Below are 26372 nucleotides of genomic sequence, written 5' to 3' on the forward strand. Positions count from 1 at the left end.
CCACGGGGCCAGCCCAACAGAGCTTCTTATGATAATCTAGCCTCAAAAGCCCCAAGCTGTCACTTCTGAAACGTTCACTGGTTGAGCAAGTCACTAAGGCCTGGGTAGATCAAGGGGAGGAGAACTAGACCCCACCTTTCAGTAGGAGGAGTAGCAAATAATGTCACTTTTACCTACCAAGGTCCTCACGAACAGTCTGTCAAATATCAAGACATAATGACAGAATGTTGGAAAACTGTAGTTAAATGGAGGAATCTGTCTGAGTTTATTTGGCCTGCCTGCAGGAGAGTGGCTACATCAGGCAGGTTCTTTTGGGTGAGAGTAAAGAGATCTATGCAGGCTATTTCAGATAGCAGAGTTTAGCAGAAGGATATCTGCACGTGGGGACACAGGCAGAACAGGAGCTCAGGAGGGGTTTCAGGACCTTGGTCCCTCAGAATTCTGGCCAGTTCTGGGAGTCTTGACATCCTGTCAAGTTATAATCAAGGCATAGTTGTCTCTGTGACTTGTTCATTAGTTACTCCACTCCTCATTCCTCTCTCCTCTGGATATCTTTTCCTGCCTATATCTTCCCCTTACCATGATCCCTTATTGCCCTGACTCCACCCTCTAGCTCTTCTCAACTTTTTTGCTTCCATCTCTGGCTGTTGAACTGTGCCATTCACTCAGCATTTCTCTGTTCAGATTTCCAAGAGAGAGCATCCAATTGACCCAACTCATCTTTTTGCACCAGGGCACATCATTGGTCATGCATCCACCAAAGGCTTGGCTGGGCTTGAGTCAGGTACCAACCCCTGATCCAGTCAGCTGGGGTTGGATGAGGGCAGGGCTATGCCCCACAGAATGTGGCTGCTTAAGGGCTGCTCCCCAGCAAGGGCTGTGGATGAAGTGTTTTCACTTGGGCATGACCTGGGGGTGGGCTTGGCAGCCACCCTGATTGACATGCCTAGTACAGAGATGCTGACAGAGAACCTGGAGAAAATATTTCCTTCCCTCTTCTTCCACGCATTGACTCCTCAGTATCATTTGAGGAGGCTGACTATAGTGAAAGTCCTGATGGTAGTTTCTTTCTTTTTTGTAATTCAGGTGCCTGACTTAAGCTTTGATTGCCAAGGCATCCACCCCTATTAGGCATCCACTTCAAGGATGGCTATCTTGAATAGACACGTTGTCAGCCACATCACGAGATAAAGAGCCAAGCTGCCTCCCCTCACTGAGGCTCCTTGTTTTGGAGATCTTGGTTGATTTCAACAACTGACCCTTTGGGCCACTTGTTTTTTCTCTTCCCTTCACTTTAAATTCCCGCTCTTATGTTTTAAATTTGCCAGTAAAGAGTAAGCCCATGAGACCCTAGGCCCCACTGTTGACCCCAATAATAGGAGAACCCCAGCCCCACATGCATTCTCTCTCTCTCCCTGCGACCTCACTATTTGGCACCAGTGTGCTGTGTAATTTCCAGGTCCTGTTAGTGATAAATCTTTGGGTTTTTTTTCAGTTTCCTGATGGGTATTGCTGAAGGGCATCTTGCAATCGTAATAAGAACTACAAGGGCCAGTCTAACCACAACATTGGTCATTGATAGGCTAAGTCTGGCACAAAACACTGACCCCCATTGATACTGGCCCTGATAACAGTTCCCCTACGTTAGACCCAGCATATATAGGGTTAAAATCAAAAGCACTCATCCCCTTTCCCTGCTTATGCCTCAGCTTCCTGGCACCAGAATCCGCCATCCACCACGGAGGCAGACGACCAAGAATATCCACCTGCAGATTCCCTTATCTCACCACCCCCCTCTCTGCAAGCAGCCTCACAAGGCCAAACACAGGCTGGTGGGAAAATGCCAACCAGCAAGACCACAGATCCCCCTCCCTACAAGCAGCTGCATTCCTTGCCACCTCGAAAATACCTTGCCCCCCATCTTTCAGGGAGATGAGACAAATTTGAGGACTCACTCTGGTCTCCTGGCTGACGTCACCTGAAATAAAAGCTCTTTCCTTGCCATAAGCCTGGTGTTTCAGTTTTTATTTGGCCCCTCTTGTGTGGCGAGTAAAGAACCTGTGTTTGTGGCTGGTCACACCATCACTGCTGGTGTGTAGGAGGGGCAATGAGGTTGAGAGTGAGGGAGGGTGAAAGAGAACCTGGTGAGGACAGCCTCATGGACACAGCCCATCAGCCCCTCTAAGACCACCTCGTTGTCCTCCTGGTGTCCGAGGCACTTCACCACTTTCTCCCCGACACCCTAAATCCTCCACCTAGCCTGTCTTGTGCCAGACATCCTGGCTGAGCTCCATTCCTCTTCCTGGCCCCTATGTCTGGGCTCCTGAGCCACAGGAGAGCAAATAACAACTGTGCATTGTGGGGCCTCTGAAAATGTAAGGACCTCCTTTCCCCAGGGTGAACGGCCAGTTCCTCTCAGCTGTCTGGTGATTCTTTTATACATTTTCCAAACAGACAAATCCAGGTCATCCAGAATCCCAGTGAGCTTTGGCTAGTGTTGGGGGTCTGCCCTGGTGGGGAGGAAGTGGCCCTTGCCCCAGCAAAGGCTGAACTGGTCCCAGCAATGCCTGGAGGTCCCAGGCCTCTGGCCTACTTCTGCCTTTCCTGAGCATCTGTCCCCCTCCCCCATCCCTGTATGTCTCCTTTGCCTTCTTAGTCCCCTCTGGTGCTGCATGCTGGGTCCTGAAGGTCTGAGAATGCTGAACACCAGAGAGTGACTCTTTCCTCAGGGTCTCCACAACCAGGGATTCTGGGCCTGGGGAGGCTGAAGACCTAGATGATCCAGGATCCCAGAGATACACTCTCTCTCTGACCCCCGCCCTTGCCAAAGTCATCAAATCCTCACCTAACTTTCCATCCCACCCATCTTGCTATTGGCAGACACGCGGCAATGTGCCTGACAACACTGAGGACAGGAAGAGAAGCTCTTTGGCAGCCTTTCCTTCCCACCAAATGCTTATGGACTCCACCTCCTGCCTGATGCCTCAGAGAAAGAGGCTTGCCTACTGCTCTCTAAAGCTACTTCCATTTCCTCAGGGATTTGGTCCCATCAGTTTTTGCCTCTTTATTAATAGTGTAGAGTTTAAGACCTTGGGAAAATTATAATCCTGACTATCATTTAATAACTTGGTGGTCTTAGGCATGTCATACCATCTTTCTGAGCCTCAATGTTGTCATCTGTAAAATGAAGTTATGAGTGTCTGTCTGATTCATAAGGTTGTTAAGGGTATTGCATTAACTTTCACAAGTAGAGTGCTTAGTACAGTTTCTGGCACATAGGAAGCACCCAATAAAACATTGTTCCTTCCTCCCCTCAGCTCTGGTCTTGGGATGACCCATGATCAGCCAGTCCAATCACCTCAGTGTACATGGGCATTGCCCCGTGCTGGGGCACATGGGCCCAGGGAATCCACCAAGATGGAGACCTATTCTCCAAGAGTCAGGAAGGCCTCTATTCCTTGGCGGCAGTGTTGAGCATGAAGTTTGAAGTACTGGTCCTCCTCTTCCCCTTTCAGGGCCTCTTGAAGTTGGTCTGGAGGCTTTAGCTGCAGGCAATCAATGCCACTAGCAATCCCTCAGGCTTGTTTTAACTGCCCACCCTCACCCCTGCCCTGCGGAAGAGCCTGTGGAAGGAGCTCTGAGTGCCCATCCATCCTGGGATAAAGGCTAAGCCCTGGGGAAGGTGATCTCAGGGGTCATTGGGGGACCTGCCAACAACACACATGAGAGCCCAAGTGGCCCCAAATCAGACAGTATGTCGACAGCAGTAACAAGGAGGTTCTGAAGGAGGCACACGGCTTGGGGCTGAGCAGTGAGGACCAAGAGAGAGGCCTGAGGAGACAATGTGCTGGCTGGGCTGGCCAATGACAAAGAGAAGGAAGGTGAGGCAAGGTCGTAAACTGGGTGGTTGCGGATATTTATTAGCTTGAGGAGGCAGAGTAGACAGGAAAGGCCTGTGTCGAACTTGCAGTCATGAGAACATTTTAATCAAATGGATCAACATTTTCTCATGTGAAAAATTGATGAAAGTTTCAAAGTACATGACAGATAAAAGATGGGGTGTGGTGATAACCTGTGTACCTGATTGTGTAACCCATACATGAAATGCACATTAATTTCTTCTGTAACAGGGTTTGAGTGAAACTTTTCCTGTGGAGACAGAATTAGAAGGAGGGCCCACAGCTGAAACTCTTAAGTACTAAGTACTCCACATTCTGAAGAGAGAAGCCAATAGATGGCTCAGCTACCCCCACCTGCACCCCCATTCCAAGGGCTTTCTGAGAGTTTCTGGAACTGGCCCTGCCAGAGGACGGCTGGGGAGGGAAAGAGCAGGAGTTGGGGGGTGCAACATCTGGGCTGAGGGCTACTCTTCTTCCAACAAACACCAAGCGGCAGCTCTCTGGAAGAATCATTTATGGAGACTGGGGGTGCCTTTGATGGCGAGAGAGGCATCTCACTGCTGGCTGGGTGGAAAGAACACAGAAAGAAGGAGTCACAGTGCAGGGGCCCGGGAAGAAGGAAGTGGTAGCCTCTGGCCCAGTCCCCTGTGGCCTGAGAGGATGAAGCAGAGGGCAATTCCCGTGGCTCCTTGTGAAGGAGGATGGAGGTCAGAGGGGAGGCTGAAGCTGGGTGCCCCGGCTTGCCAGGTAGCCATGGGACACACAAGGGGCTGTGGTACCCAGAGAAGGGCATAGGTGTGCCTACCACTGTTGGGCTAAAGAAAGACGGCTGCTGCTTTCTGAGGGGTTTTCAGTGATAAAGAAGGCTTGGAGGGAGCTGAACCCCAACCCCCAGGGGACCACATCCAGGATAGATCCAAATGTTGTGGGGCCCTGAAGCTTTTCCAATTTTGAAGGCCCTTTTTAACAAAAAGAAAACAAAATTGGCTAAGGGGGCTTGACTGGGGTTTGTGCAGGGCCGTGAAGTTTCAACTTTATTAGCAAGCCCATATGGGCAGGCCCCGCCTCCCCCTCCCCCAGACAGCATCAGCAGCAGCTGAGCCAAAGGGAGACCAAGGGAACTGCCCCAACAGACAGCCAGTTAGGCTTCTGCTGTGTCTTCCCACTTGAAGAGTGTAGTGGAGGGGTCCCAGGATCAAATGATGCCCCATGTCCCTCCTCTCCTGAACAAGGAGCCAGACCGGAGGGAGGAGGCAGGGAGCAGTCACCCCTCCCTAGGACCCTGACAGGTGAGGCGAGGAGTGGAGCAGACATTTAGAGCAGATAGGAGATGGGAATTTTTAACTAGACTGGGCTGTTTTTTTGAGGAAGATTAGCCCTGAGCTAATTGCTGCCAATCCTCCTCTTTTTGCTGAGGAAGACTGGCCCTGAGCTAACATCCGTGCCCATCTTCCTCTACTTTATACGTGGGACGCCTACCACAGCATGGCGTGCCAAGCGGTGCCATGTCTGCACCCGGGATCCGAACCCGCGAGCCCCGGGCCTCTGAGAAGCAGAACGTGCGAACTTAACTGCTGCGCCTCCGGGCTGGCCCTAGACTGGGCTTTTGAAGGCACTGATTAGAGAAATGTAAAATGTGTTCCTGTTCAGATGCCACCAAGTCAAAACTCTTCCATAATGTGATTACACAGACATTGATTTGGAGTTTAAATCGTGCTCTTGCAGAAAAGAATCAAGGGGGCATGAAGCAGGACTGCCTGTAAGGTAAGCATCTCCAGGGCACCATTGAGAGGCACCCTGAGGCCCAGAGTCTCAACTCTTGGGTTTGCTTCCTGACCCCAAAATCTGCTGGACGTGCAGTCTTTAGCAAGTCATTTCACCGCAGGGAGCCTCAGTTTTCATGTGTATAACAATGGGTTGTGTGAGGATTAGAGACCGTGTATGGGGACATGCTTTTTAAATGGCAGGGTCAACGTTCCCTGGGAGCAGGACAGGTAAATGCTTGGAAAGCAGGCCCTTCTCTAGATCCAGGGCCAAAGACCCAGACTCAGGGGTGGGTGGTGAGGTGGAATGTCCCTGGTGGAGGTGACAAAAATGGCTTTAGTTTGAATGGGCAAGTCTCCAGACTGTGACGAATAAGAGCTGAACTGCGTGAACCTGGCTTCTCAGATATCACAGCTGTCCATCTCCCCACTTCCTCTACTCCCCTTCCCGTCCCAGAAGGGAGTGCCATCTGCCCCAACCCAAATTTCCCTGTCAAAGCCTAGTCACATTACTCACAAAGATGTTGACATCCAGCCCTGGGCTAAGTTGAGAATTCATTGTACTTTCCTTTGCATCATCTCCCCTGGGGCAGAGCGATGGATTCCTCCACCTTCTAAACACTGGCTCAGCACAAAAGTCCTGGCAAGGCTACAAGGCTGTGAACATTTTCTCACCCCAGCCCTAACCTTTCCCTGGGTTAGGGTCCCTGTAAATGGGATTTTCACAAACAGTCACAGCACAGGGGAAGGGCCTGGGCTGACTCTCAGTGGAGTCAGGACTTGGGGACTGTTGTCTCTTGGCCGTTCAACCTTCTCTCCCCTTCTCCCTCCTAAGCCAGGGTTTTCCACTTTTCTTTCCTATTAAATCAGTCTAACTCTCACTGTATTCTATAATCCTTTTGAGAAATGTCGGTCAGGACAGTTTTGACTTCAAGGAACAGAAAGTACGATTTAATCTGTCTTAAGTAAAGAAAACAACTTGCCCAGCTCATGGTACTCAAACAGCTGGATCTGGCTTTAGGCCCTGTGAGGTGTGGAGGCTTAAACAGTGGCGGCAAGACTTCGTCTCTGCCCATCTATTAGTTCTGCGCCTTGTCTTTGTGGTGGCAAGACCACTCAGCGTTCCATCCTCTCAGCAACCCCACAGAAAAAAGACAACTTCTTCACTAGGCTTCCAGCAACATTGCAGCACTAGCCTCTTTTGCCTGGCCCAGGTCACCTGCCTGCCCTTAAGGCAATCTCTGCGGCCACAGGGATGGAATGATTGGGCAGGACTGGATGGGGAGGTCTGGGGTCAGTTTCACCCAGTTCCACAGGGGCTGAGAATGGGGCAGGGATGGTTGCCCACCACTGAGCAGGATGGATGCTAGAAGGCAGAACAACTGATGTTCATTACAAGTTGTCATGTCAGGAACAGTGGGCCTGGGGCTGGGATAGCTGGGCTCAAAGAAAATCGATGACCAATGGGCTGGTTATCTATTGGTGGCTTTGGGATGGTCTGTCCTGTTCTAATGCCCCAGTGGCAGGCTCTTGAGGGGCTGGAGGTGGAGTGTGGGTTGTTGGTGAGTCCTGCCTGAGACCAATGGACCTCAACTTCTCCATTTGGGGACCCTGTTTCTGTAGTCCTGGACTCTGGCTTCCATGGGTCATGAGTCTTGGCCATAGACATGCTCTGCCTTTCTCTTCCTTCCTCTCTCCAGCCTACAATCAAGGGATGAGGCCACACCACCCATTTCCAGAACCTCAGAGACCCTGGTCTTTTCTAGAAGCCTGAAAGTTCTAAGGCTTTCCTGCTTGGTACCCTCAGAGCAGACCCCCTGAGCAGAGGACTTCCTGGAGGATTGTTGGCCCCAGCTCACTTCTCCCTGCTCCGGTCATCTCTAGGGTTCACCTCTCTTTGAAGCCCTCTCTGGCAATGCCAGGTTTGAACATTCCAGGGATGGGGGTGTTCAGACTACCCAGGCCAAAAGGATCACACACCATGAAATGGAAGAAACCAAACCTTCATTTCAGCCCCTACCCTCTCAGGCCCCAACATGACAGCACATAGCCTAGTGTCCACTGTACACAGTCCAGAAGATCCCAGTGAACACAGCCCACAATGCAGCATCCCAGATTCTCCAAAGGGGGGTGCCTGGGGTCCCCTGCAGGGGGGGATGGGAACAGGGCCCAGACCCTGAGGAGCAGCACAGAGAAAAGGCGCCAGGTGAGCCCCGGTTCATGATGTAGAGTCCCAGCTATGGGACTGAAGCAGCAGTAGCTGCGTGAGGTCCCTGCTTTGGCCATCATGGGTTCCAGTTACAGAGCCATCCCAAAGGCAAGGACAGCCCCAAGTGTGGGCTCCTGGCACAGGCCAGCTGGCAGAGGTAGTGTAAACACATCTGAAGGTAGGAAGTGCCTGATGACCAAGCCAGGCGCTCTCCGGGAACAACAGGGGTGAGTGGGTAGAGAGGAACCGGTCAGAGGGGAGCAGGGCTCTAGGATACTGGCTGGGCCCAGGAAAAAAGGTTCCACAGAAATTGAGGAACTGCAGAGAAAGGCAGAGAGAAACTGCTGGGCAGAGAGAAAGAGGCCACTGGGGACAGAGAGGAGACTAGGGGAGACTGAGAGAGAGGGAGAGACAGGGAGAGAAAGGGGAAGCTGAAGGGCAGAGAGGAGACGGAGGCTTAGTTTTTCCCCTTCTCTTCTCCTACCAGCTCTGTGAACTCTGGGGCAGGCAGTCCCCAAGTTCTCCTAGCTGGGGAGGAGGACGGGACTCTCCTTTACCAGGCTCCTCCCCCCTTTGAAACTGGGGCCTGGGAACAAGACCGAGTTGAGGGTATGAAAGGACCTGCTCAGCCCTGTTCACACCATTTACCCCACCTATTCCCCAGACTGGGTTTGGGCCCCATCCATCTTGCTTCTCCACCCACTCTGGGGGGTGTCTTCCCTCAGCCTGCCCACACCCTCTCAGGTCCCAACACGACAGCAGGTGGACATCATCTTGCACCCAGGTTGACTCTTCCCTGAGATTGACCTGAATCACAGGCCATTAACTACCCCCGCCCCCGCGTGGGCAGAAAGGGAAGGAGAGGGAAGGCGTGGGGTGGGGAGGGAGAGAAGAGGCAGGGGAGTAGAGCTACACCCACACAGTCAGCTCCAGCCCCAGCAATTCAGAGTCTGCCCTCAATCTCTGGGCCCTAACCACAGAGCAAATCTGAAGAGAGATATTTAAGAATCTATGTAATTTAAGAAACATTTTTATGTGTGTGCATCGGGGTTTAAAAAAAATCTTTAATTCATCATCTCCAAACTCAGTTAAAAACGTTTTTTAAATTGCACTAAATTACTCACGATAGCAGCACCACCTTAGGTAACCAGAACCTACAAATGCTGGATTTTCGATTTCTAATACGTTCTCTCTCTACCTTTAGGGAGGGGAAGATCACTAAACTGGTGGTTTTCATGAGTCAGGCAACACAACCTGCAGGAGTATCTGTCATCCTAACATCAGCTACTCCAGGAGACCTGAGCTCAAATGCCTACAGGCACCAGAGAGGTACACAAAGGAAGTTCAGAAAATCTTGGTGTCTAGGACTCTGGGAGGTGGAGACAACGAGAACTGAAGAGCGAGGCCCTGGAGAAAGGGGACAGTCGCTCTTTAGTGCCAGTGGAAACTCAGCAGTTGCCCCTGTGTGGGGTTTTTGATTTCAAGAGAAGAGGGAAATTTGGTATACATTTTTAAGACGTGGTATCTCTTGATTTTTAAATGTTACCTCAAAACAAAAAACAAAACACCCCATAGGCCAAACAAAACAAGTCTTGTGGCTGGTTTCTCATCTGGCTTTTATGAAATCTTAGAGATTCTAAGATTTTAGGGATCCTAGGATTATTTAGTTCCATGATTCAGAAACTTTAATGTGCATGTAAATACTTGAGGGAACTTGTTAAAATGCAGATTGTGATTCAGTAGGTCTGGGCCTGGATTCTGCATTTCCAACAAGCTCCCCGGTGATGTCACTGCTGCTGGTCCACCAACTACATCTTGTGTAGTGAGGATTTAGTTCATCCTTCTACCTAAGAATTCCCTCTGATTGTACATGCCTGGTCAATGATGTCTCCAGTTCTGCTTGCACACCTCCAGGGACTGGATGCTCACTACCTATGGTCGCAGCCTGAGTGGCTGCAGCTTCTGCTAACTTCGGCCAGGCTCTGCAGCAATGGTGAAGGACACCCAGAGTCAAACATGCCCAGGCCTGGGATCTGGAACATCAGAGTTCCACAGAAGAAACTTCAGTTGGGGACCTATCAGGAAGGGAGTGGACACTGTTGCCAAGAAGAGTTTCTGTCCAGTTGCTTACTCAGCAGCGCTCAGTTACACAGGAGATACTACTAGTCCTGGGTGTTCTGGTTAATAAAAGTTTGGTGCAATCTGTTTACCTTCCTTTCCCCAAAGTCTTGAAACAACTTTTCTCTGCGCTTGGGCAAGCTATCTGGTTATGCCCACAGGAGAAGGAGCCAGGTTCTGACTTGTGAGGGATGGAGAAGGGAAGGAGGCTTGAGGCTAAACAGAAGCACCTGCCTCCTCAGGCCACAAGACAACCCATGCTCTCCTGGATCAGGTCTCTACCTCCTCTGGAGTTGGGGCATCCAATCCCAGATCCTCCTTCCAGGGTCCTCGAGAGGCCGTGGAAAGGGGACAATCCCCCATCCCAGCATCCCCCGATGGGCTCGGGATCACTGGGGCTGGAGGTCACATGCCCAGTGCTCCATATCCCAAGGCCAATCATCCTGAAGTCCAGCTGTCAGAGCTGGGGGGTGTGGAAACCACCTAGGCCACTCCTCATTTCGCCTTGGAGGGGAACCCAAGCCCAGAGAGTGCATGAGACTTTCCCACGGTCACACAGCTGGTTTGCAACCAGCTCCTGTAAAGGCCCAGAATCCTTTGAGGCAGAGCTGGACAGAAGCCACTGGTATTAGCCAGACTTTCAGTCACCTGTAGCAGCAACTTTCAGGAAAAGGACCTTCTGGAATCATCCTGAGGAAAAGAGGAGTGTCTCAGAGGGAAATCATGGGGAGGGGTCATGGGATTCACCTAGGAAGGGGAGGGTCATGGATCCCAGTTTCTTGAAAGAGGGTAGCAGGCAGGGCTTCTGCTCTAACAGACCTCCAGGGGCAGCAGTTACCTTGTCCTCTAGTGAATGTTGCCCCCTAGGGTTCTGTCTCTTGTGCAGTGCACAGCCTGTGAGGCCTGGGGGGGAGCCCTGGTTAATGCAGTGGGGGTCAGAGGAGAGGTCACAGAAGGTCATGATTACAGGGGTTCCCATGTCTGCATTCCTGGACCACTCCAGAAATACTAAACCAGAATCCCTGCGGCTGGCGCTGCCCTCCCAGGGGAAATCCCTGGGTTTAGGATCCAGCCTGGGCTCACTGAATCAGAGAGGAATAGGGACACTGGGCTGGGATGGGAAGTTTGCAGGCAGCACTAGGCCTCAGGCTGCAGAAGAGGCTCCTGTCCGCCAGGCAGCATCTCCCGGGCGGTGTATGCAGCCCCCCAGTCTGAGGGGATATTGGCAGCTGGGCGGGAGCTGAGAGGGCAGCACCTGTAGGGACCGGGCTTCACTTTCCGGAGAACTGGCCCGGCCTCGCCTTCTCCAGCTTTTGGCGCCGCTCCGGGGGAATCTCCTGCAGGCTGATGCCGTGGTTGCTGGCCCTGAGGGGAAGGGGGCGGCAGCCTCAGAAAGGGGGAATTGCGGCCTGGAGGGCAGGGCCCAGGTCATCTATACTTCACGCCGGCGACGTCGAATACAGGGTGGGAGGCAGGGAGAAGGGGTCCACCCGGGCTGTGCCCCGTAACACGCCCTGCCCGCCCATGCCGGCTCCTCACCCCGGTTGCACGTCAGGCGGTTTGGGGATAGGCTTGTTGAAGCCGCGTCTACCCACTAGCCAGTACGTGTCCTCGACGCCCTTGCCCTGGGGAGGCAGGGGGACGGAGGACTTAGCGGGACTGGGGTGAAGAAGGTGGATCTGCAGGTCGCAGCGAAACCTGGAGACTTGGCGTGCCCCTCGCCAGAGCTGTCGCCCAGCAGGGGGCGGGGCCCGGCCTCACCTTCAGCTCCGTGCGGCCTCGCACCTCCACCTGGAAGCCCTCATCCAGAGCGCGAAGAATCCGCACAGTGCTCATGTTCACGTGGATGCGGTAAGCTGGGACAACGGGGAACGCCGTGAGCTCGGGACTCCCCTCCCGCAGACCCCCTCCCAGGCCGTTACCCCATCGGGCTGCGCGACGTCGCCCTACCCCTCCCGCCTCGGTCACACTCACGCAGACCGGTGGACTCCATGCGCGAGGCAGTGTTCACCGTGTCCCCAAACAGGCAGTACCGCGGCATGGTGAGGCCCACCACGCCCGCCACGCACGGGCCTGCGGAGATGCGCGGGGTCGGCGGGCGGGGCTGGGCTGAAGCTGGCCGTGCCTGGCGTCTGGGCGGCACCTAGGGCCTTGGGGGACTTCAGCACCCCATACTCTCCACCAGCTCCCCAAAGAAACACTCTCAAGTGTACCCTCTTATATTACGATGGGGTGTCTGCTACGCAAAGGAGGCTTCAAGACAAGTCCCCTCTCCCACCCACCCCACGAGTTTGCCTCCTGTGTAGGAAATATGGAGCCGGCCCCAAAGAGGGAGATGGGGTGGTGCCCCGAAGGGCCGGGGCTTACCCGAGTGCAGGCCGATACGGATGCGCACGGGCACCTCGGGCATGTGGCGCATGCGAAAGGACCCCACAGCACTGAGGATGTCCAACGCCATATTTGCGATCTCTGCCGCGTGCCGCTGCCCATTGCGCTGGGGCAGCCCCGAGGCCACCATATAGGCGTCCCCAATTGTCTCCACCTGGGGGAAGGGTTGTGTAAATTCACTACTAAACACCTCTCTCGCCCAAAGTGATTGTCCCTTGTCAGGAGGCCTAAACTGGGGTTAATACAGAGATTCTGGGGAGCCCTCCAGCTGTGGAACTGAGCTGGGGACTGGCAGAAGAGATAAGGTATAAGAGGACTGGAAAAGGGGCTTGGGCTGGCGGCCTGGGGCAGGTGGCTGAGCAGAAAGGGCTGAGCTGGAGGCTGGTAAAGCTGAAGGAGGGCTTGCCTCCCACACACCCCACCTTGTAGACATCGTGGGAGCCAATGATGGCATCAAACAGCGTGTAGAGGTCATTGAGCAGGTCTACCACTTCGATGGGCTCACTCATGGCTGAGATGGTGGTGAAACCCACGATGTCACTAAAGTACAGTGTCACCTCCTCAAAGTACTCGGGCTCCACAGGTGTCCCCATCTTCAGGGCTTCAGCCACAGACCTAGGGATGGCAGGCCATGAGATCACCTGGAGTCTGGCTGGATTCCAGCTGCCCTCCTCACCCGCTTCCCCCTGGCACCCACGGAGGCAGCATCTGCGTCAGCAGGCGGTCTGTCTTCTGCTTTTCCAGCTCCAGTTCCTCTGTGCGCTCCCGGATCAGGTCCTCCAGGTTACTAGAGTACTGTTCCAGCATCCGCAGCATTGAGTCGATGATGTTCGTCTTCCGGCCCTTGTTTATGCTCTTGAACTGGGAGGAGGAGGAAGCTGGTGGGGCTGCTGAGGACCTGGGCTGTCATGCCCCTCTCATGGGGTGTACTATGCCTGATCCTTTCCCCTCCATCCATCTTCTACTCATTAAGCCCTGCTGGGGTGCTGGGCACTGTGTTTGCAGACATTATCAGGAGGCATATGGGAAATGGGGGTTCCAAGAGGTTAGCTGTTTTCAGCTGGTAATTGATAGGACACTGGAACCAGTCCAGCTTTGGGCCCCCAGAGCAAGGGTCTTTCTGCCACAATAGGCTGAGCATATACTTGATTCTCAATAAATGTTGTTTGAATTGAATAGAATATTTCTCTTACCCAGAGCTCTGTCTCTTGCTCCAAAGGCCTCCACAGCTCCCATTCTAACTCCACCCCCACCAAACCCCCAGTCCTCAGGCTACCCCTTGGGAAGTAGACGGGAAGGTCAGAGGTCCTGCCAGCCTGCCTTCCTGCAGCCTCTGCAGGTTGCTGACAAGTGGCCAGCGGAGCCTTTGCCCAATCCCAGCCCCTGACCAGGTCAAAGGTGCGGTCCATGGAAGGCCGAAGGTCCGGCTGCTCTGCCCAGCACTGTTTCATCAGCTGGATGCACTCCATGGGTGCCTGGTCCATGGACACCGAGGGCCGACACAGCGGTGGGGGGCTCTGCAACCTCTGCACCACTTCTGGAGGCATGAGGAGACCATCAGAGGGGGTGCTCCAGAGCAGAAGCCACCTCTGACTCTGGCCTGATTGTTGAAGCCCAAGATGAGGGGACTGGAAGGGGGCCCTTTAATCAGAGCTTCAATAAGTAGTGGAGTGTAGTGTGGAGGGGGGTTGCTGCAAGTAACAAGAAGATCCTGAACCGTGTGGGACGGGGGACAGTAAGACATGACAGGCAAAGAGATGAATATTTATTGAATATAAGAAAAGTGAGAGGGTGATCAAGTAGCTTGCCGAGTCCTATAGATGATAAGTATATATGGATTTGCACCAGATGCGACTGCTGTCTTTCCCCTCCCCACCTTACCCTGCTGCCTCCCTGGAGCCCCTAAGAACCAGAGATGAGCCTGCTCTGTCAGCTGGGGGGGGCAGGTTTGGTCCAGGATCAGGACAGAGGAAACCTCTGAGGTCTGGGCACAGAAGCCCACCCCCTCCCATCCTGATGCTTGGCTCTCCACTGCCCTGCTGCTTCAGACCCCAGCTTTAAGGGAGGCCCACATAATTAAACTCATCATCCCGCGTTAGGGAAAAGAGGGAGGCTGGCTCTGGCATGGCTCTGCCTAACATCTGGGTGCCTTTCTGGTCCTAACGTTATGCGAGGGGCGTCCCTACCCTCGGGAGTCAGCTCCAGCATGGCGTAGGGGGTGCTGCGGCACACGACCTCCTGAATGATGATGCCCAGGCTGAAGACATCGCCGGCCAGCGTTCCCTGGCGCTCCAGGGCTGGGTCCCGAAGCAGCTCTGGGGCTGTCCATAGCTGGTCTGGGGATGGGAAAGGGGGCATGCGCACTTCTGCCTTGGGGGAGCTGGGGACAGACCCCCACTCTCCCCAGAAAACCCAGGCTCGCACCCGCTCACCAAGCCCCCAGTCTGAGTCTGGCCCTGCATCCTGCAGCTATCACCAAGAGAAACTACCAGAAACCCAAAGCCTGTCTCTGAGAAAGCCAGGCCCTCACAAATAGGCCCTGCCCTTCAGACAAAGCGGCACCCAGGAAAGACTCCGTCCCTTGGGCACAAGCCCCGCCCTTAGGCAAAGCCCCACTTAGAGCCGACTCGAGAGCAAGGACGGGGCTCCGCCCCTCAGGCGCAATTCCTGCCCCCTAAGAAGCCCCCGCTGCCCACCCCCCCACCCCCCTCACAGAGGTCACAAGACCTTTTCCATAGCAGGAGTGGCGTCCTGTGGATGTGGGATGGCAAGAGTGTGAGGGCGGAGGGAGGGAGGGGCTCTTGAAATGATGGGGATCCCGGGGGGATGCTCGTCCGCGCTGGAGGCAACCGGGAAATCCTACCCTCCGCGCTGGGAGGCTCCGGTAACACCTTCTGCGCTTCCAGCAGTCGCCCATGGCCGTGGTCGGTGACTTTAAGCACGAACCTCCCGTCCACCACGCAGTTCCGTGACTTCAGCCGCCCGTGAGCCACGCCTCGATGGTGCAAATACCTCATTCCCTGGCAGGGGTCGGGTAAGAGGCAGCCTGACCCCGCGCCGTTCCCTTGCCCTCTCCTCCCTCCCACCCCTCCCACCCCTCCTTCCACCCCACACACCTTGATGAGGTCCAGTAGGAGGGAGGACTTGAACATCCAGTCCAGCTTTATGTCTCTCTGGGCGAGGAGGTCGTGGAGGGAGCCCCGGGCACAGTGCTCTGAGACCACAGCCAGCATGCCTTCCCTGGGAGCCGCGGCGCCGCTGCTTCCCCCCGCCAGGAAAAGCCCCAGGTAGAGAGCCACGTTCTCGTGCCGGAGCTCCCGGAGCTGAGAGGGGCAAAGTTAACAGGCATGTTCTGTCCTGGGGGCCACGTGGGGAGGGCGCTGTTATTCAGGTCTGGTTTCAAGTATCCAAATTCGGAAGATGGGATAAAAAAGGTAAATGGAAATGACTTCTCTCTCTGGGAAAGACAACATGATCAAAGGCCACTGTTCTCATGCTGAGTATGGTTTAGCTGCATGTTAGGGATGAAGAGACAACCTTGCACTGGTAGTCAGGACCCAGGCAGGTTCTGATTTAGTAACCGTAAGACTTGGAACTGCCGAGGGTCTTCAGGGAAAACACGTTGTGAAGGAGAAGCACCACCCCTCTTCCCTTCTGATGTAACAGCCTTTGCGGGGAGAGCCAAGGAGAAGCTGCCTTGCTTTCAAGAAACACCAGAAACGGCTTGTGTCAGTGTCTCAGCAGGCCCTCTGGCGGCTTCGCTTGGTTACAGCGTTGAGTCAGACATGTCTGAGGCTCCCATCCTTCCCAGCTTCTGAAGGAGGGACTGAGCAGCCAAGCTGTGGTCCCAGAGGAGCCATCAACAAAGTCACACCCACTCCACAGGACTGAGCACCCTCACAATCCGGGCATGCTGGGCAAAAGGGAGCTAGCAGGTGACCGGCCGCCTTTTCTAGCTTTTCTTTTGTCCACATGCCCGGTAAGGGGCTCCTTTCCATTTTAAACACTTGCTGTTAAATGGTGATTTAGTCCATTGACCCATACAGGTAGTCTATTTAAGTCATTCTGCAGCTGTGGTCAAGAGCTCCTGTGGAGATGTCAGGGAAGGAAGGAGCCCTTCCTTCCTGTTGGGGGGAATAAGGCATTAAGGTTGGAAGGACCAAAGTAAGCCAGTTTATGGCCTCCTTGCCAACTTTCCACTTCACTCAGTATGTATCAACTAGGCCATTCTGTGCACAGAACTGGAAACCCACTTTTTATCTTCTATCATTCACTCAACAAACATTCATTGAGTCTCTCTAGTGTTCCAGACACTGTGCTGGGTGCCGGAAATACAATGGAGGGGGCAAGGGGAAGCCCTAACTCAGCTTACAGACAAGCGAGGAAGGCAGATAAGAAATAAGCACAGAGATGAACATACAATTACAAAAATCATGATAAGAACATCAAAGGATAGAACTAGCGTTATGAGCAAGCATAATGGGAAACCTGCTTTGGAGAGGAGGGGACACTTTACTGAGACCTTCTTGTTCTCTCCCACATTGGAGCCTAGCTCTGTGCCCAGTTGCAAAGAGAAGGCAAGGAGGGAGGAGATGATGGCCACCCCACACCACACATCACAAGCCCAGCTCTCACCTTAGAGAAGGCTGTCTTGGTTGCTGGGCGGATAGCGATGTGCTGATCCCCTGGGAATTTCTTCAGCCAAACCCAGTCTCCCTGGAGCAGAGAGATGGGAGTAGGGAATTCAGTTCCTTCGAACCCCATGATGCAAGGAGCCCAAGAGCCCCCACATTTTCATTGGCCCACTGCCCCAGGACACATCTTCCTATGAAAGAGAGCATCAAGAACAAGGGCTTTGGTGTCTTCCAGTGCACTGCCAGCTGAGTGAGAGCCAGCCCTAGGTGAGAGAGATGCAGAAGGCCTGTATGGCTGTCCTCACCACCCCAGATGTGCTCACCAACGGTTCTATTAAGCAAGCTGTTACCACCACAAATGTCATTGAAATCACAACTCATCACCATCTGTTGCCATGCGAGAGCACTGTGCTAGGAGTCAGGAGTCTGGGTAGATCAGTCTTTATTATAGACTAACTGTGAAGTGTAGGCAGCTCCCCTCCGGGCTGTGGGCCTCGCTGTCCTCAGCTGTTGGCAAGGCCAGTTCATGGGCATGCCACCTGTGCGGTCAAACAGGGCCCCATGCTCACAAGAGCCTGAGCTTGGCTCAATGATCCACTGTTGTCATCTTGAAAGAACAAGGGGCTCTTCATTTTTATTTTGTCCGAGACCTTGAAATTATGTGGCTGCCCTTGTCATTTGATAAAGTATCTGGACTAGAAGGCAATTTAGGGGGTTTGGTACTGACTCCTAAAGAGCATTTGGAAATAAACGTGGAGACGTTTTTAATTGTCAAAAGAACTGAGGGCTGTGTTTAGTGCACAGAGGCAGAGACAAAAGACACTAAACATCCTTCAAGTCACAGGGTAGTCCCATACAATGAAGAACAACCTGCCCAAAATGACAACAGTGCCCCTGTGAGAAATGGCCGTGATGGCCTCTAGCGGACGTCCCAGGAGCCTCTGCATTCTCGCAGTGACCTAACATTCAGGAGCTCTAAACCTCCACTCCTGAGCTCACTCTCAGTGCTCCCTGACTCTGTTCTCACTGTCTCCACCCATCCCACCACATTCAGATTTGCTGACCCCATAGTTAGTGTCCTAATGCCCTTTTGTGACTTTCTTCTTCCCCTCTAAGGTTTGTTCCTGAGTCTGATCTGAGTTGGGTGGAAATGCTGGGTGGGGCCAAGACTTGGGCCTGGCTGGAGTTGGGGAGAGCCCCGTCTGGAAACTCCCCTTCCTGAACAATCCATGTTCTGGAAATGTCCTTTTTGTGACCATGAGACCACATCCCAGATGCCCCTCTGCTCCGGTGTTTCCAGGGAGGCCTGTGCCCTTCAGTAACCTGAAGGCTTGGATCATTGAGGGGGCAGGGCTAGGGATTCCCAACAGGGCCAGAGATGGCCTCAGTGGCCAACATGCTCCCTACTAGCTTGAGCCTTTGGCCTCTGAGCCACTGTGATTGGCCTTAGAGGAGCCCTCACCTGGATGACGGCTAAGGGAAAATCCTGGGGCTGGGTGGATTCCCAGATGCTCCCCTAAGGAATCCATCACCTCTCCCTAGATTCTGTTCTGGGCTCCCATCCCCATTTCCTGGAGCCTGCAGGATATGACATTACTGCTACCTCCCTAGAGAGGTTGCCTCCTCTGTGCCCCCAACCTGAGCGTCCCTTCTCTCCCTGCCCCTCCAGGAAGAGAGCTCAGCCTGGGTGGGGTCAGGCTCACCTCATAGAGGCCAATGTTGGAGCTATCCATGGGCTGGCTGGGGACGCTGCGAATGTCTGACACGCTGCGGGCAGCCAGACTCGATCGACTCCCCTGGATCACCTAGGAGGGTAGAGGTCAATGCAAGGGCTCAAAATATACTGTGGGGTCAGAGTCCTGGGTTGAGGTCAGGCTGGGTTCTGGGGATTAAAGAGGGGAGGGGAAGGAATCTTAATTAGGGAAGGTGATAATGACATCACTTCCCAAGTGCACAGCACTTTACAGCTTATAAGACAAACATATTCATTTTCTTGTTGGAGTTTCAACTGCCCCAGGAAAGCAGTCAGCACAGGGCTCTTATCCTCATTGTGCACACGAGGGTGCTGATCCCCAGAGCTCAGACCTAGGACAGAACCAGGACAGAGACCAGGCCTTCCCAGGTAGGGGCTGGAGTGAGGCTGGCCCAGGAAGGGGACCAGATATACAGGGGAGGATATACAGGGGAGCTATACAGCTGAATCCTCATTCCCTGCCTCCCCCACCTTTCGAGAGCTGCCCCCCTGAGGGTGGAGGAAGGTGATGTCGTCCAGAGTCAGGATGATCTTGTTGGGGCCGGAGGCCATTTGGATGTGAAGGAGCCGGTGCCTGGTAGGGGAAGGAGGTCATCTCCCCAAAGGAGACCAAGTCCATGAGAAGAAGCCAGCAGGGGATGATTTTGGCTCAGGGGAGGGCTGCTATCCCCAAACTGGACATCCCCTGGGACTCTGCCAGCCCTCCAGGATCCATCCCCTTTTCCCCCTCCAAAAAATCCTGCCTTCTTCTACTCTTGAGTGAGCCCAGCCTGCTGTCTTTGCTGCACAGTTGCATTTCTGGCAGGTAAAGAACCAAGCTCACCTCCTACCTACCTCACTCCCCTACTCACCTCACATAATGGGCCAGGAAGACCCCTGCCAGCCCCATCCCAACGGCCAGGAGGAAGCCGATAAAGACGAGGCGGGGCTCCACTCCTAGAGAGGCAGTGAGAGGAGGGACGCTGAGGACTGTAGCCGAGGGGAGGCGCCCTCTCTAGAGAGGCAAGCAATCTCGTCAAAGGGGGATGGGAGCCCGGAACAGGATCTAGGGAAAGGCCACGCGTTCAGCAAAGGGAGTGTCTGGGAATGCTGGAAAGGTTCCCAGAGAGCTTTTGGGGCTCCACAAGAGAGGAGTCCTGCACAAGCCAGAGGTCTGAGGAGGACCTGGAAGGGCCTCTAAGAGGAGTTACAGGTCGAGAGTTCACTCTCAGCACTATGGGAGAGTCCACGGCGACTGTCCCAGTCGGGGCTGGGGTGCTCGCCCTCACCTCCGTTGCAGATGTCGTCTGGGTCAAACCAGCACCAGGGGTCCGGCCCAGGCCCCCGTCCCCCTCTAGGAAAATGCACCGGGGTCCCAGCCGACCAGAGGGAGCCTCGGGTGGGGTCCAGCATGTATGTGGCGAACAGCCGGTCCCCCGCCGCATCCGTGTCCAGCAGCACAAACTGGGGCTCCTCGGCTCCTCCCAGGGCCCCGCAGAAGCCGGGGACCTGAGCATCCCGGACGTGGTGGGCCACGGCTGCTCCGGAGACCCAGCTGCCACCTGCAGCTGCCCGCGCCCTCGCCACGCCCCCTGCCAACAAGTAGACAGCGTCGTAGATGGTGCCGAAGAGTGGGGATACCTGGGGAAGGAGAGTAGGGGGCTCAGGGTTTGGGGTCACTACCCATAAACAGACCGGGACTCCCTGGCCCCGCCTATCCGTTCACTGAGCGCTTTGGGCCCTTCAAGCCCTTCAAGGCCGGCGTGTGTTCACTGTGCCCACCTCCTAGTTAGAGGTTCCCCAAGCCCCTGCCCCGTAGCTATCTCTTCCTCTCTCTCCATTGGCTATCCCATTCCTTTTCCCCACTGACTTCTCTTCTTTTTAGGATCATTAAGCTTCTCTCGGCTTCGGCTAATTCTAACTCTCCATCACCTACAGCCCTTCTCTTCCCTTTCCTGCTGGTTTCTCTGCATATATTTTTTAAAAACTTTTTAAAAATTGAGCAATAATTGACATATAACATTATATTAGTTTCAGGTGTACAATATAATGACTTGATATTTGTATATATCGCAAAATGATCAATATGATCCCTACATATATTTTTACTACTCTCATTATCTACTATTCACCTAAAAGCCTCTTTCCCATCTTTTCGTTGGCTTCTATTTTCTATTTCCCCTTCTTTTCATTTCCCACCTGATCTAATGGAGCCTCTCTGTCATTCCCAGTTCCCATCTCTCACAGCGAAGCACTAGGGAGATATCAGTGTACAAGATGGAGTCCCTGTCCCGAGGCCTCTTTCGTCTAGTGGAGGAAGTAGGCAGGGATGCTAAAGCAGTGCACTGAATGGGGGTGGGGAGCGGTAACTGGAGGAGCTTCAGAGACAGGAAACAGGACTCCAACCCAGGCTAGCAGAAGAGGAGAGGCTTCCGGAAGTGACCATCCCTCGGGGGATGAGTCAGAATTATCTGGGGGAGGGTAGGGACAGTACACCCAGCAACACAGATATAAAAGAGGAGGACACATTTAGGAAACCCAAAGTAGCTCACTCTGGCTGAAGTTCAAAGAAGAAGGAAGAGAGGAAGACAGGAGACCTGGTGAAGCCATGTGAAGAGACCTGCATCTATGCAGGGTGAGGAGGTGGCTTTGAACAGGGGTGTGACATTGTCAGATTTGTCAGATTTCTGAAGTTCTGACTGTTGATCTGATTGTTGGGTGGAGAAAGGCCTGGGGCAGCTGAGAGTTGAAGCAGAGACCACCTGAGAGATTTTGTTTGGAGATGTGGGCCAGAGGTGCTATGGCCTGAACTAGGGCAGTGACAAGGAGAATGGAGGAAGTGGATGGATGCTAATGACCTTTAGGAAGTAAAAGTGACAGGACTTGATGTCTGGATGTAGGGGCAAAAGGTTAGAGGAATCAAGGGTGACTCCCAGGGGTCTCACTTGGGCAGCTGAGTGGAAGGCTGTGCTACTTACTGAGAACTGAAAAGTTTCTTTCTCCACTTTCTCCATCTTCCCTCATCCCATCTCACCATGGTTCCTAACTCTTGTTCTTTTATTTTCCCATCCGTTCTCCCCATTGGCTACCCCAAATCCTCTTGAGGGAGACTAGGGGCACTTATGGGGAATATTTCAACCCCCCTTGGTTCACGGTCCTCTCTCATGTGCTCCCCTTTGAGAAGGGCCTTTGTGGTGGTTAGTTTACTGCCCACTGGCATCTAAATTCCCTTCTATCTTAGTGGTTCCTATCTTCCCTTTTGTGAATGAGGTGGAGCTAGATGGTCTGAACTGAGATTCTGGGTTCTCAGGGAATCCTGGGGGCTAACTGGATGCTGGGAATAAGCTGTGGATCTAAATGATTACAGAAGCCCCTGGCTCCACCTAGGGACTTCTCACACCTAGGGACTTCTACTTCTCACAAGCTGGCAAGGCCCTCCAAAAGAGAAGACCCCTAGATGAAACCCCAGAGCAAACACCTCTGAACTGAATGAAGGTTGGGTCTGCATCCTCCCTCCTTCCTGCTCTCTTAGGAATACCAGCTGTGTACTACAGACTGTATGTTTTGGTGGTGCTGGAAGCAGGTGTACTTTTAAGTTGGCTGCAAAAGATGTTTCAGTGTAAAGTTCATTTGAGTTTACTCCTTGGTGTTGGGCTCGAGGGGTCTCATGCCTACTCTCTAGAAGCAATCCTAACACACTAAGATTTCCCAAGCAAGACCACAGCCTCTACATTACCCAGGAAACTCCGGAACAGCTAGAGCTAGTTATTCTCTCCCTGTTGGCATCCTCCTCCTCTCTCCCGTCTCTCCATTCTCCTCTCGTTCCATTGGCTCTATCCACTTCTCCTCCCATTGCCTCCTCCCTCCTCTCCCCTTTGGCTATCCCAGCTCTCCTCCTCTTTTCCCTCCTCCCTGGTCCCTCTACCTGCTGCAGATTGAGGTCAGAGGGCAGCTCCTGGTGCTCTTGGGCCCTGCGCAGGCTGTCCAGCACGCTGCCTCCCGGGGGACAGTGGCGCGTGAGGGTGAGCACCGCATCATGGGCCCTGCGAAGCTGGGAGTTGTTGGCAAGTACCGCCAAGGCCTCCGGGCCTGGGGACAAGGCGTAGTGGAGCGTGTCAAAGGGCAGGAAGACCAGGGAGCCATCAGCCAGGCCCAGCTCCTCTGCAGCCTCCAGTAGGCAGCGCTGCTCCTCGCCGCCCAGCAGCACGGAGTGCATCACCATGATCACTGCTGCGGACGCAGAGACTCGGCTCACCGCCCCGTCCCACTACCCTCGGCACCGCTGACCTCCCCGCACCCTACAGGGGAGCCTACCTCTGACTCTGGGCCCGTCCCGGACCCTCCTCAGGGCCTCCCGGGCCCCAGATAGGTCCGAGGGCTCCATGGAAGTCACTAGGGCAACGGGCAGCCCCCGGGCCCTGAGTGCGGTGGACAGTGCGCGTCCCGCCTCCACCCACAGGTCCTGGGGGGCGGTGACCAAGGCCACATGCGCCCAGCGGAACTCGCGAAGGAGGGCGTAGAGGGCGTCCGCCGCAGGTGTCACGGCCGGAGCCGTGGTGCCCGCCGCTCGCGTCCCGGGGCAGCCCCAGGGCACCAGCGTGACCCCCGCCTCTTGGGCTAGTAGCTCGGCCGGCCGGCAGGCTGCAGGGTTCACGGGACCCACGAGGCCGGAGACGCGGGCCAGCGCGGAGGACACCGCCCCCAGCGAGCCTGGCGTCCGGCACGGCTCGGGCAGCAGCGCCACCTCGAAGCGGGGCCCGCCTTCTAGGGCAGGGTCGTGGTTCAGGCGGGCGGCGGCCAGGCGGGCGGCCAGCTCCGGGCGGGCGCGGGCAAAGATGGGGTCGCAGGCCCAGGGCCCCAGCACCCCGACTCTGAATACGGCGGAGAGGACGGAGGGCGGCAGGAGAAGCAGCAGCAGCAGGAGCCGGAGCCGAGGCCAGGGCCGGGGCAGGGTCCGGAGAAGGCCGGGCGGAGACCGAGCCCACCGCGCGGGGGCGCAGAGCCGGGGGTCGGGAAGCCCACCGGCAAGGAGGGCGCAGGCGGTCATTGCCGGCTTCTGGGAGCATAAACAGAACAGGATGAGCGGAGGAGACCCCCTAGAACTCTCTCTGCAACCCCTAGTTTCTCAGAGCCCGTTAACCCGTGGTGTGTCTCCACTTCCACATCCCCCTCTCCAGGCTTGGACAACTATATGGAGTCAGGGGTATAGCCTGGAAGAACCCCCTGCTTTGCTATGCTTCCAGCTTCCCCCTTATCTGCCCTTCCCCCCGCATCAGAGCCGTCGGGGGTCAGTGAGGACACGCCCCACGCCCTTCCGTGGTCTCTCCCGGGCAAAAGGCACCTGGAATCCGCGAGGAGGGACCTTTGTCACTCACCGGAAAGTCCGGAGCTCGGGCCCAGGGCTGGGGTGAGGGGTCACAGGGCCGCTCCTGCTTCTGACGCCCTCCCACAGGTCTCCTTTGCCAGGGCCCAGGGCAGGGGGTGTGGGAACAGCAGGCCAGAGGGCTTAATCTCTCCAAGCTGATTAGGGTCTCTTAATCAGGCAGGGAGGGGCTGGTGGAGGATGGGGCTCCCTGGGGTGGGATCCATCCTGGCTTCCAGGCAGCCAGCCAGCCAGATTCTTTCCCCTCCATGCAGCACCCCCACCCACACTCCCGGCCCCCAACTCCCAGCATAAAAGCAGCTGCAGGTCCCCCTTTCAGGCTGCTGCCACACTACCCTGCTCAGCCTAGAAAGCAAAAAGATGTGCCCATGGACGCTTCTGGGTGATCAGTCTTAGGGTAAGAGTTCTCTTGGTCCCATTCCCTCCAATCTTGTTTCTAGTTCTTTCAGCCAAGTCCAAACCCTATCCCTTGGCTGGCAAAGTCTACACCCCAGAGATGACACCCAAACCTGTCTGACACCTGCCTTTCTTTTCTCACCTGTCCACACTTGATTCTCTAACCTCCACTTTTCCATGCCCAGAAAACCATGCCTTTGGCCTTGGGAAAGGCAGAAGCCCAGGAAATAATGGAAAGAGCTCTGACCTTGGGCAGACCTGGGTTCAAATTTCTCCTTACTAGCTTCGTGACCTTGGGAAAGTTGCTTAATCTTTCTGAAGGTTGTTGTGAAAATTACCTGCGACGACGAATATAATGGCCTGGATGACAAAAATGGATAAGACAATTTTAAAGAAGAATATGATGGGATACTTATCCTACCATATATCAAAATTTATTGCAAAGCTATAATAATTAAGACAGTGTAGTATTGGTGCAGGGATAAACAGACCAATGGGGCAGAATAGAGAGCACTGAAACAAACCCAGCAAAAACGGAAATTGGACCTCTGAAGAAGTGGACATTTCTTATCAGCCGGGTAAGAATGAGCTATTCCACAAATGGAGCTGACTAGTTAATCATATGGGAGTGGGAGGGAGGACATAGCATGAGAACCCTCTCTCACGCTATACAAAACCAATTCCAGGTTAAAGACATACATACGAACAAAACAAAAACTTTTAAATGAATCCTTTTTCAAGCATCATGGCGAAGACTGGACCAGGCAAGAATCATCAGCGGATGCTAAAGCTAGGGAGAAGTTTTGATGAGGAGCAGGATATTTGCATGTCTTAAGGTGTCTCCCTACAGATTGCTTAGGAGTTGGAAAGGAGCAAAAAAATAAAAAGCAGTGATTATTCAGTGGAGAAATCGGGTGACATTTTGACCAGGTGATCAAAATAAACCAGTGAGGGGTAGATAGACATCTGTGCTTCCTGATGTGGTACCCTGAGAAAAACACAATACTACACATATGTAATACTGCATAGATGCAATACCACACAATATTCTTCTATGTAGGCTTCCAGCCCAGAGTGCATTTCATCAATCTAATCTTGAGGAAACAGTAGGTTAACACAAAATAAGGAGCGTTCTACTAAAAAACGAGGAGGGGCTTATATTCTTCAAAAATGTCAACATCATAAAAGACAAATAAAGGTTGAAGAACTGTTCCAGATTAAAGGAAGCTAAAAAGTCGTAACAATTAAATGCAATACCTGTCCCTAGTTTGGAGCCTGTACCAAAGAGCTTTAAAAACTGCTACAAGCTTAAAGGACTGATATATAAATGCTATAAAGAAAATCAACATCAAATTTGTCAGCTGACAAAATATGAATATGAATATTTTCATATGGGATATGAATGGGAGATTTTTTTTTTAAGATTTTATTTTTCCTTTTTCTCCCAAAGCCCCCGGGTACACAGTTATGTATTTTTAGTTGTGGGTCCTTCCAGCTGTGGCATGTGGGACGCTGCCTCAGCATGGCTTGGTGAGTGGTGCCATGTCCGTGCCCAGGATCCAAACCAGCAAAACCCTGGGCCGCCGAAGCAGAGCACGCGAACTTAACCACTCGGCCACGGGGCCGGCCCCTGAATGGGAGATTTCATAAAAGTGTTTTATCAATGTAACTTTTTAACAGTACTGTAGTTATGGTAGCGACTATCCCTATTTGTAGGAAATACACATTGAAGTATTTAGCTATAAAGCACCATAATGTATGTAACTTACCCTCAAACAGTTCAGAAAAGAAATATGTATATATTATATATCATATATATTACATATGGTATGTTATATATTGTACAAATC

At 53.6% G+C, this 26372-nt stretch overlaps 1 protein-coding gene across 2 annotated transcripts; it reads right to left on the reverse strand.

Moving 5' to 3' along the window:
* Positions 1 to 7533: 7533 nt before the first annotated feature.
* GUCY2D (guanylate cyclase 2D, retinal) lies at positions 7534 to 24210 on the reverse strand. 2 transcript variants are annotated; one of them, XM_044745879.2, is made up of 20 exons: positions 24119 to 24210; positions 23058 to 23799; positions 22669 to 22973; positions 20033 to 20384; positions 19616 to 19700; positions 19236 to 19338; positions 18715 to 18816; positions 17013 to 17093; positions 15494 to 15700; positions 15241 to 15397; positions 14564 to 14713; positions 13766 to 13914; positions 13075 to 13238; positions 12800 to 12992; positions 12357 to 12531; positions 11964 to 12062; positions 11751 to 11845; positions 11529 to 11614; positions 11245 to 11354; positions 7534 to 10679 (listed from the first exon to the last, which is right to left on the reverse strand). In XM_044745879.2, exons 2-19 carry the CDS (start codon positions 23788 to 23790, stop codon positions 11261 to 11263), a joined length of 3330 nt encoding a protein of 1109 aa, XP_044601814.2. In that variant the 5' UTR covers positions 23791 to 23799; positions 24119 to 24210; the 3' UTR covers positions 7534 to 10679; positions 11245 to 11260. The 2 variants fall into 2 exon arrangements, with proteins under 2 accessions (XP_044601814.2, XP_070338479.1); XM_070482378.1 differs by lacking the exon at positions 11529 to 11614.
* Between the last annotated feature and the right edge of the window lie 2162 nt (positions 24211 to 26372).

This window comes from Equus asinus, chromosome 13 (genome assembly GCF_041296235.1).
Source record: "Equus asinus isolate D_3611 breed Donkey chromosome 13, EquAss-T2T_v2, whole genome shotgun sequence".
In the NCBI taxonomy this organism is placed as follows: domain Eukaryota; kingdom Metazoa; phylum Chordata; class Mammalia; order Perissodactyla; family Equidae; genus Equus; species Equus asinus.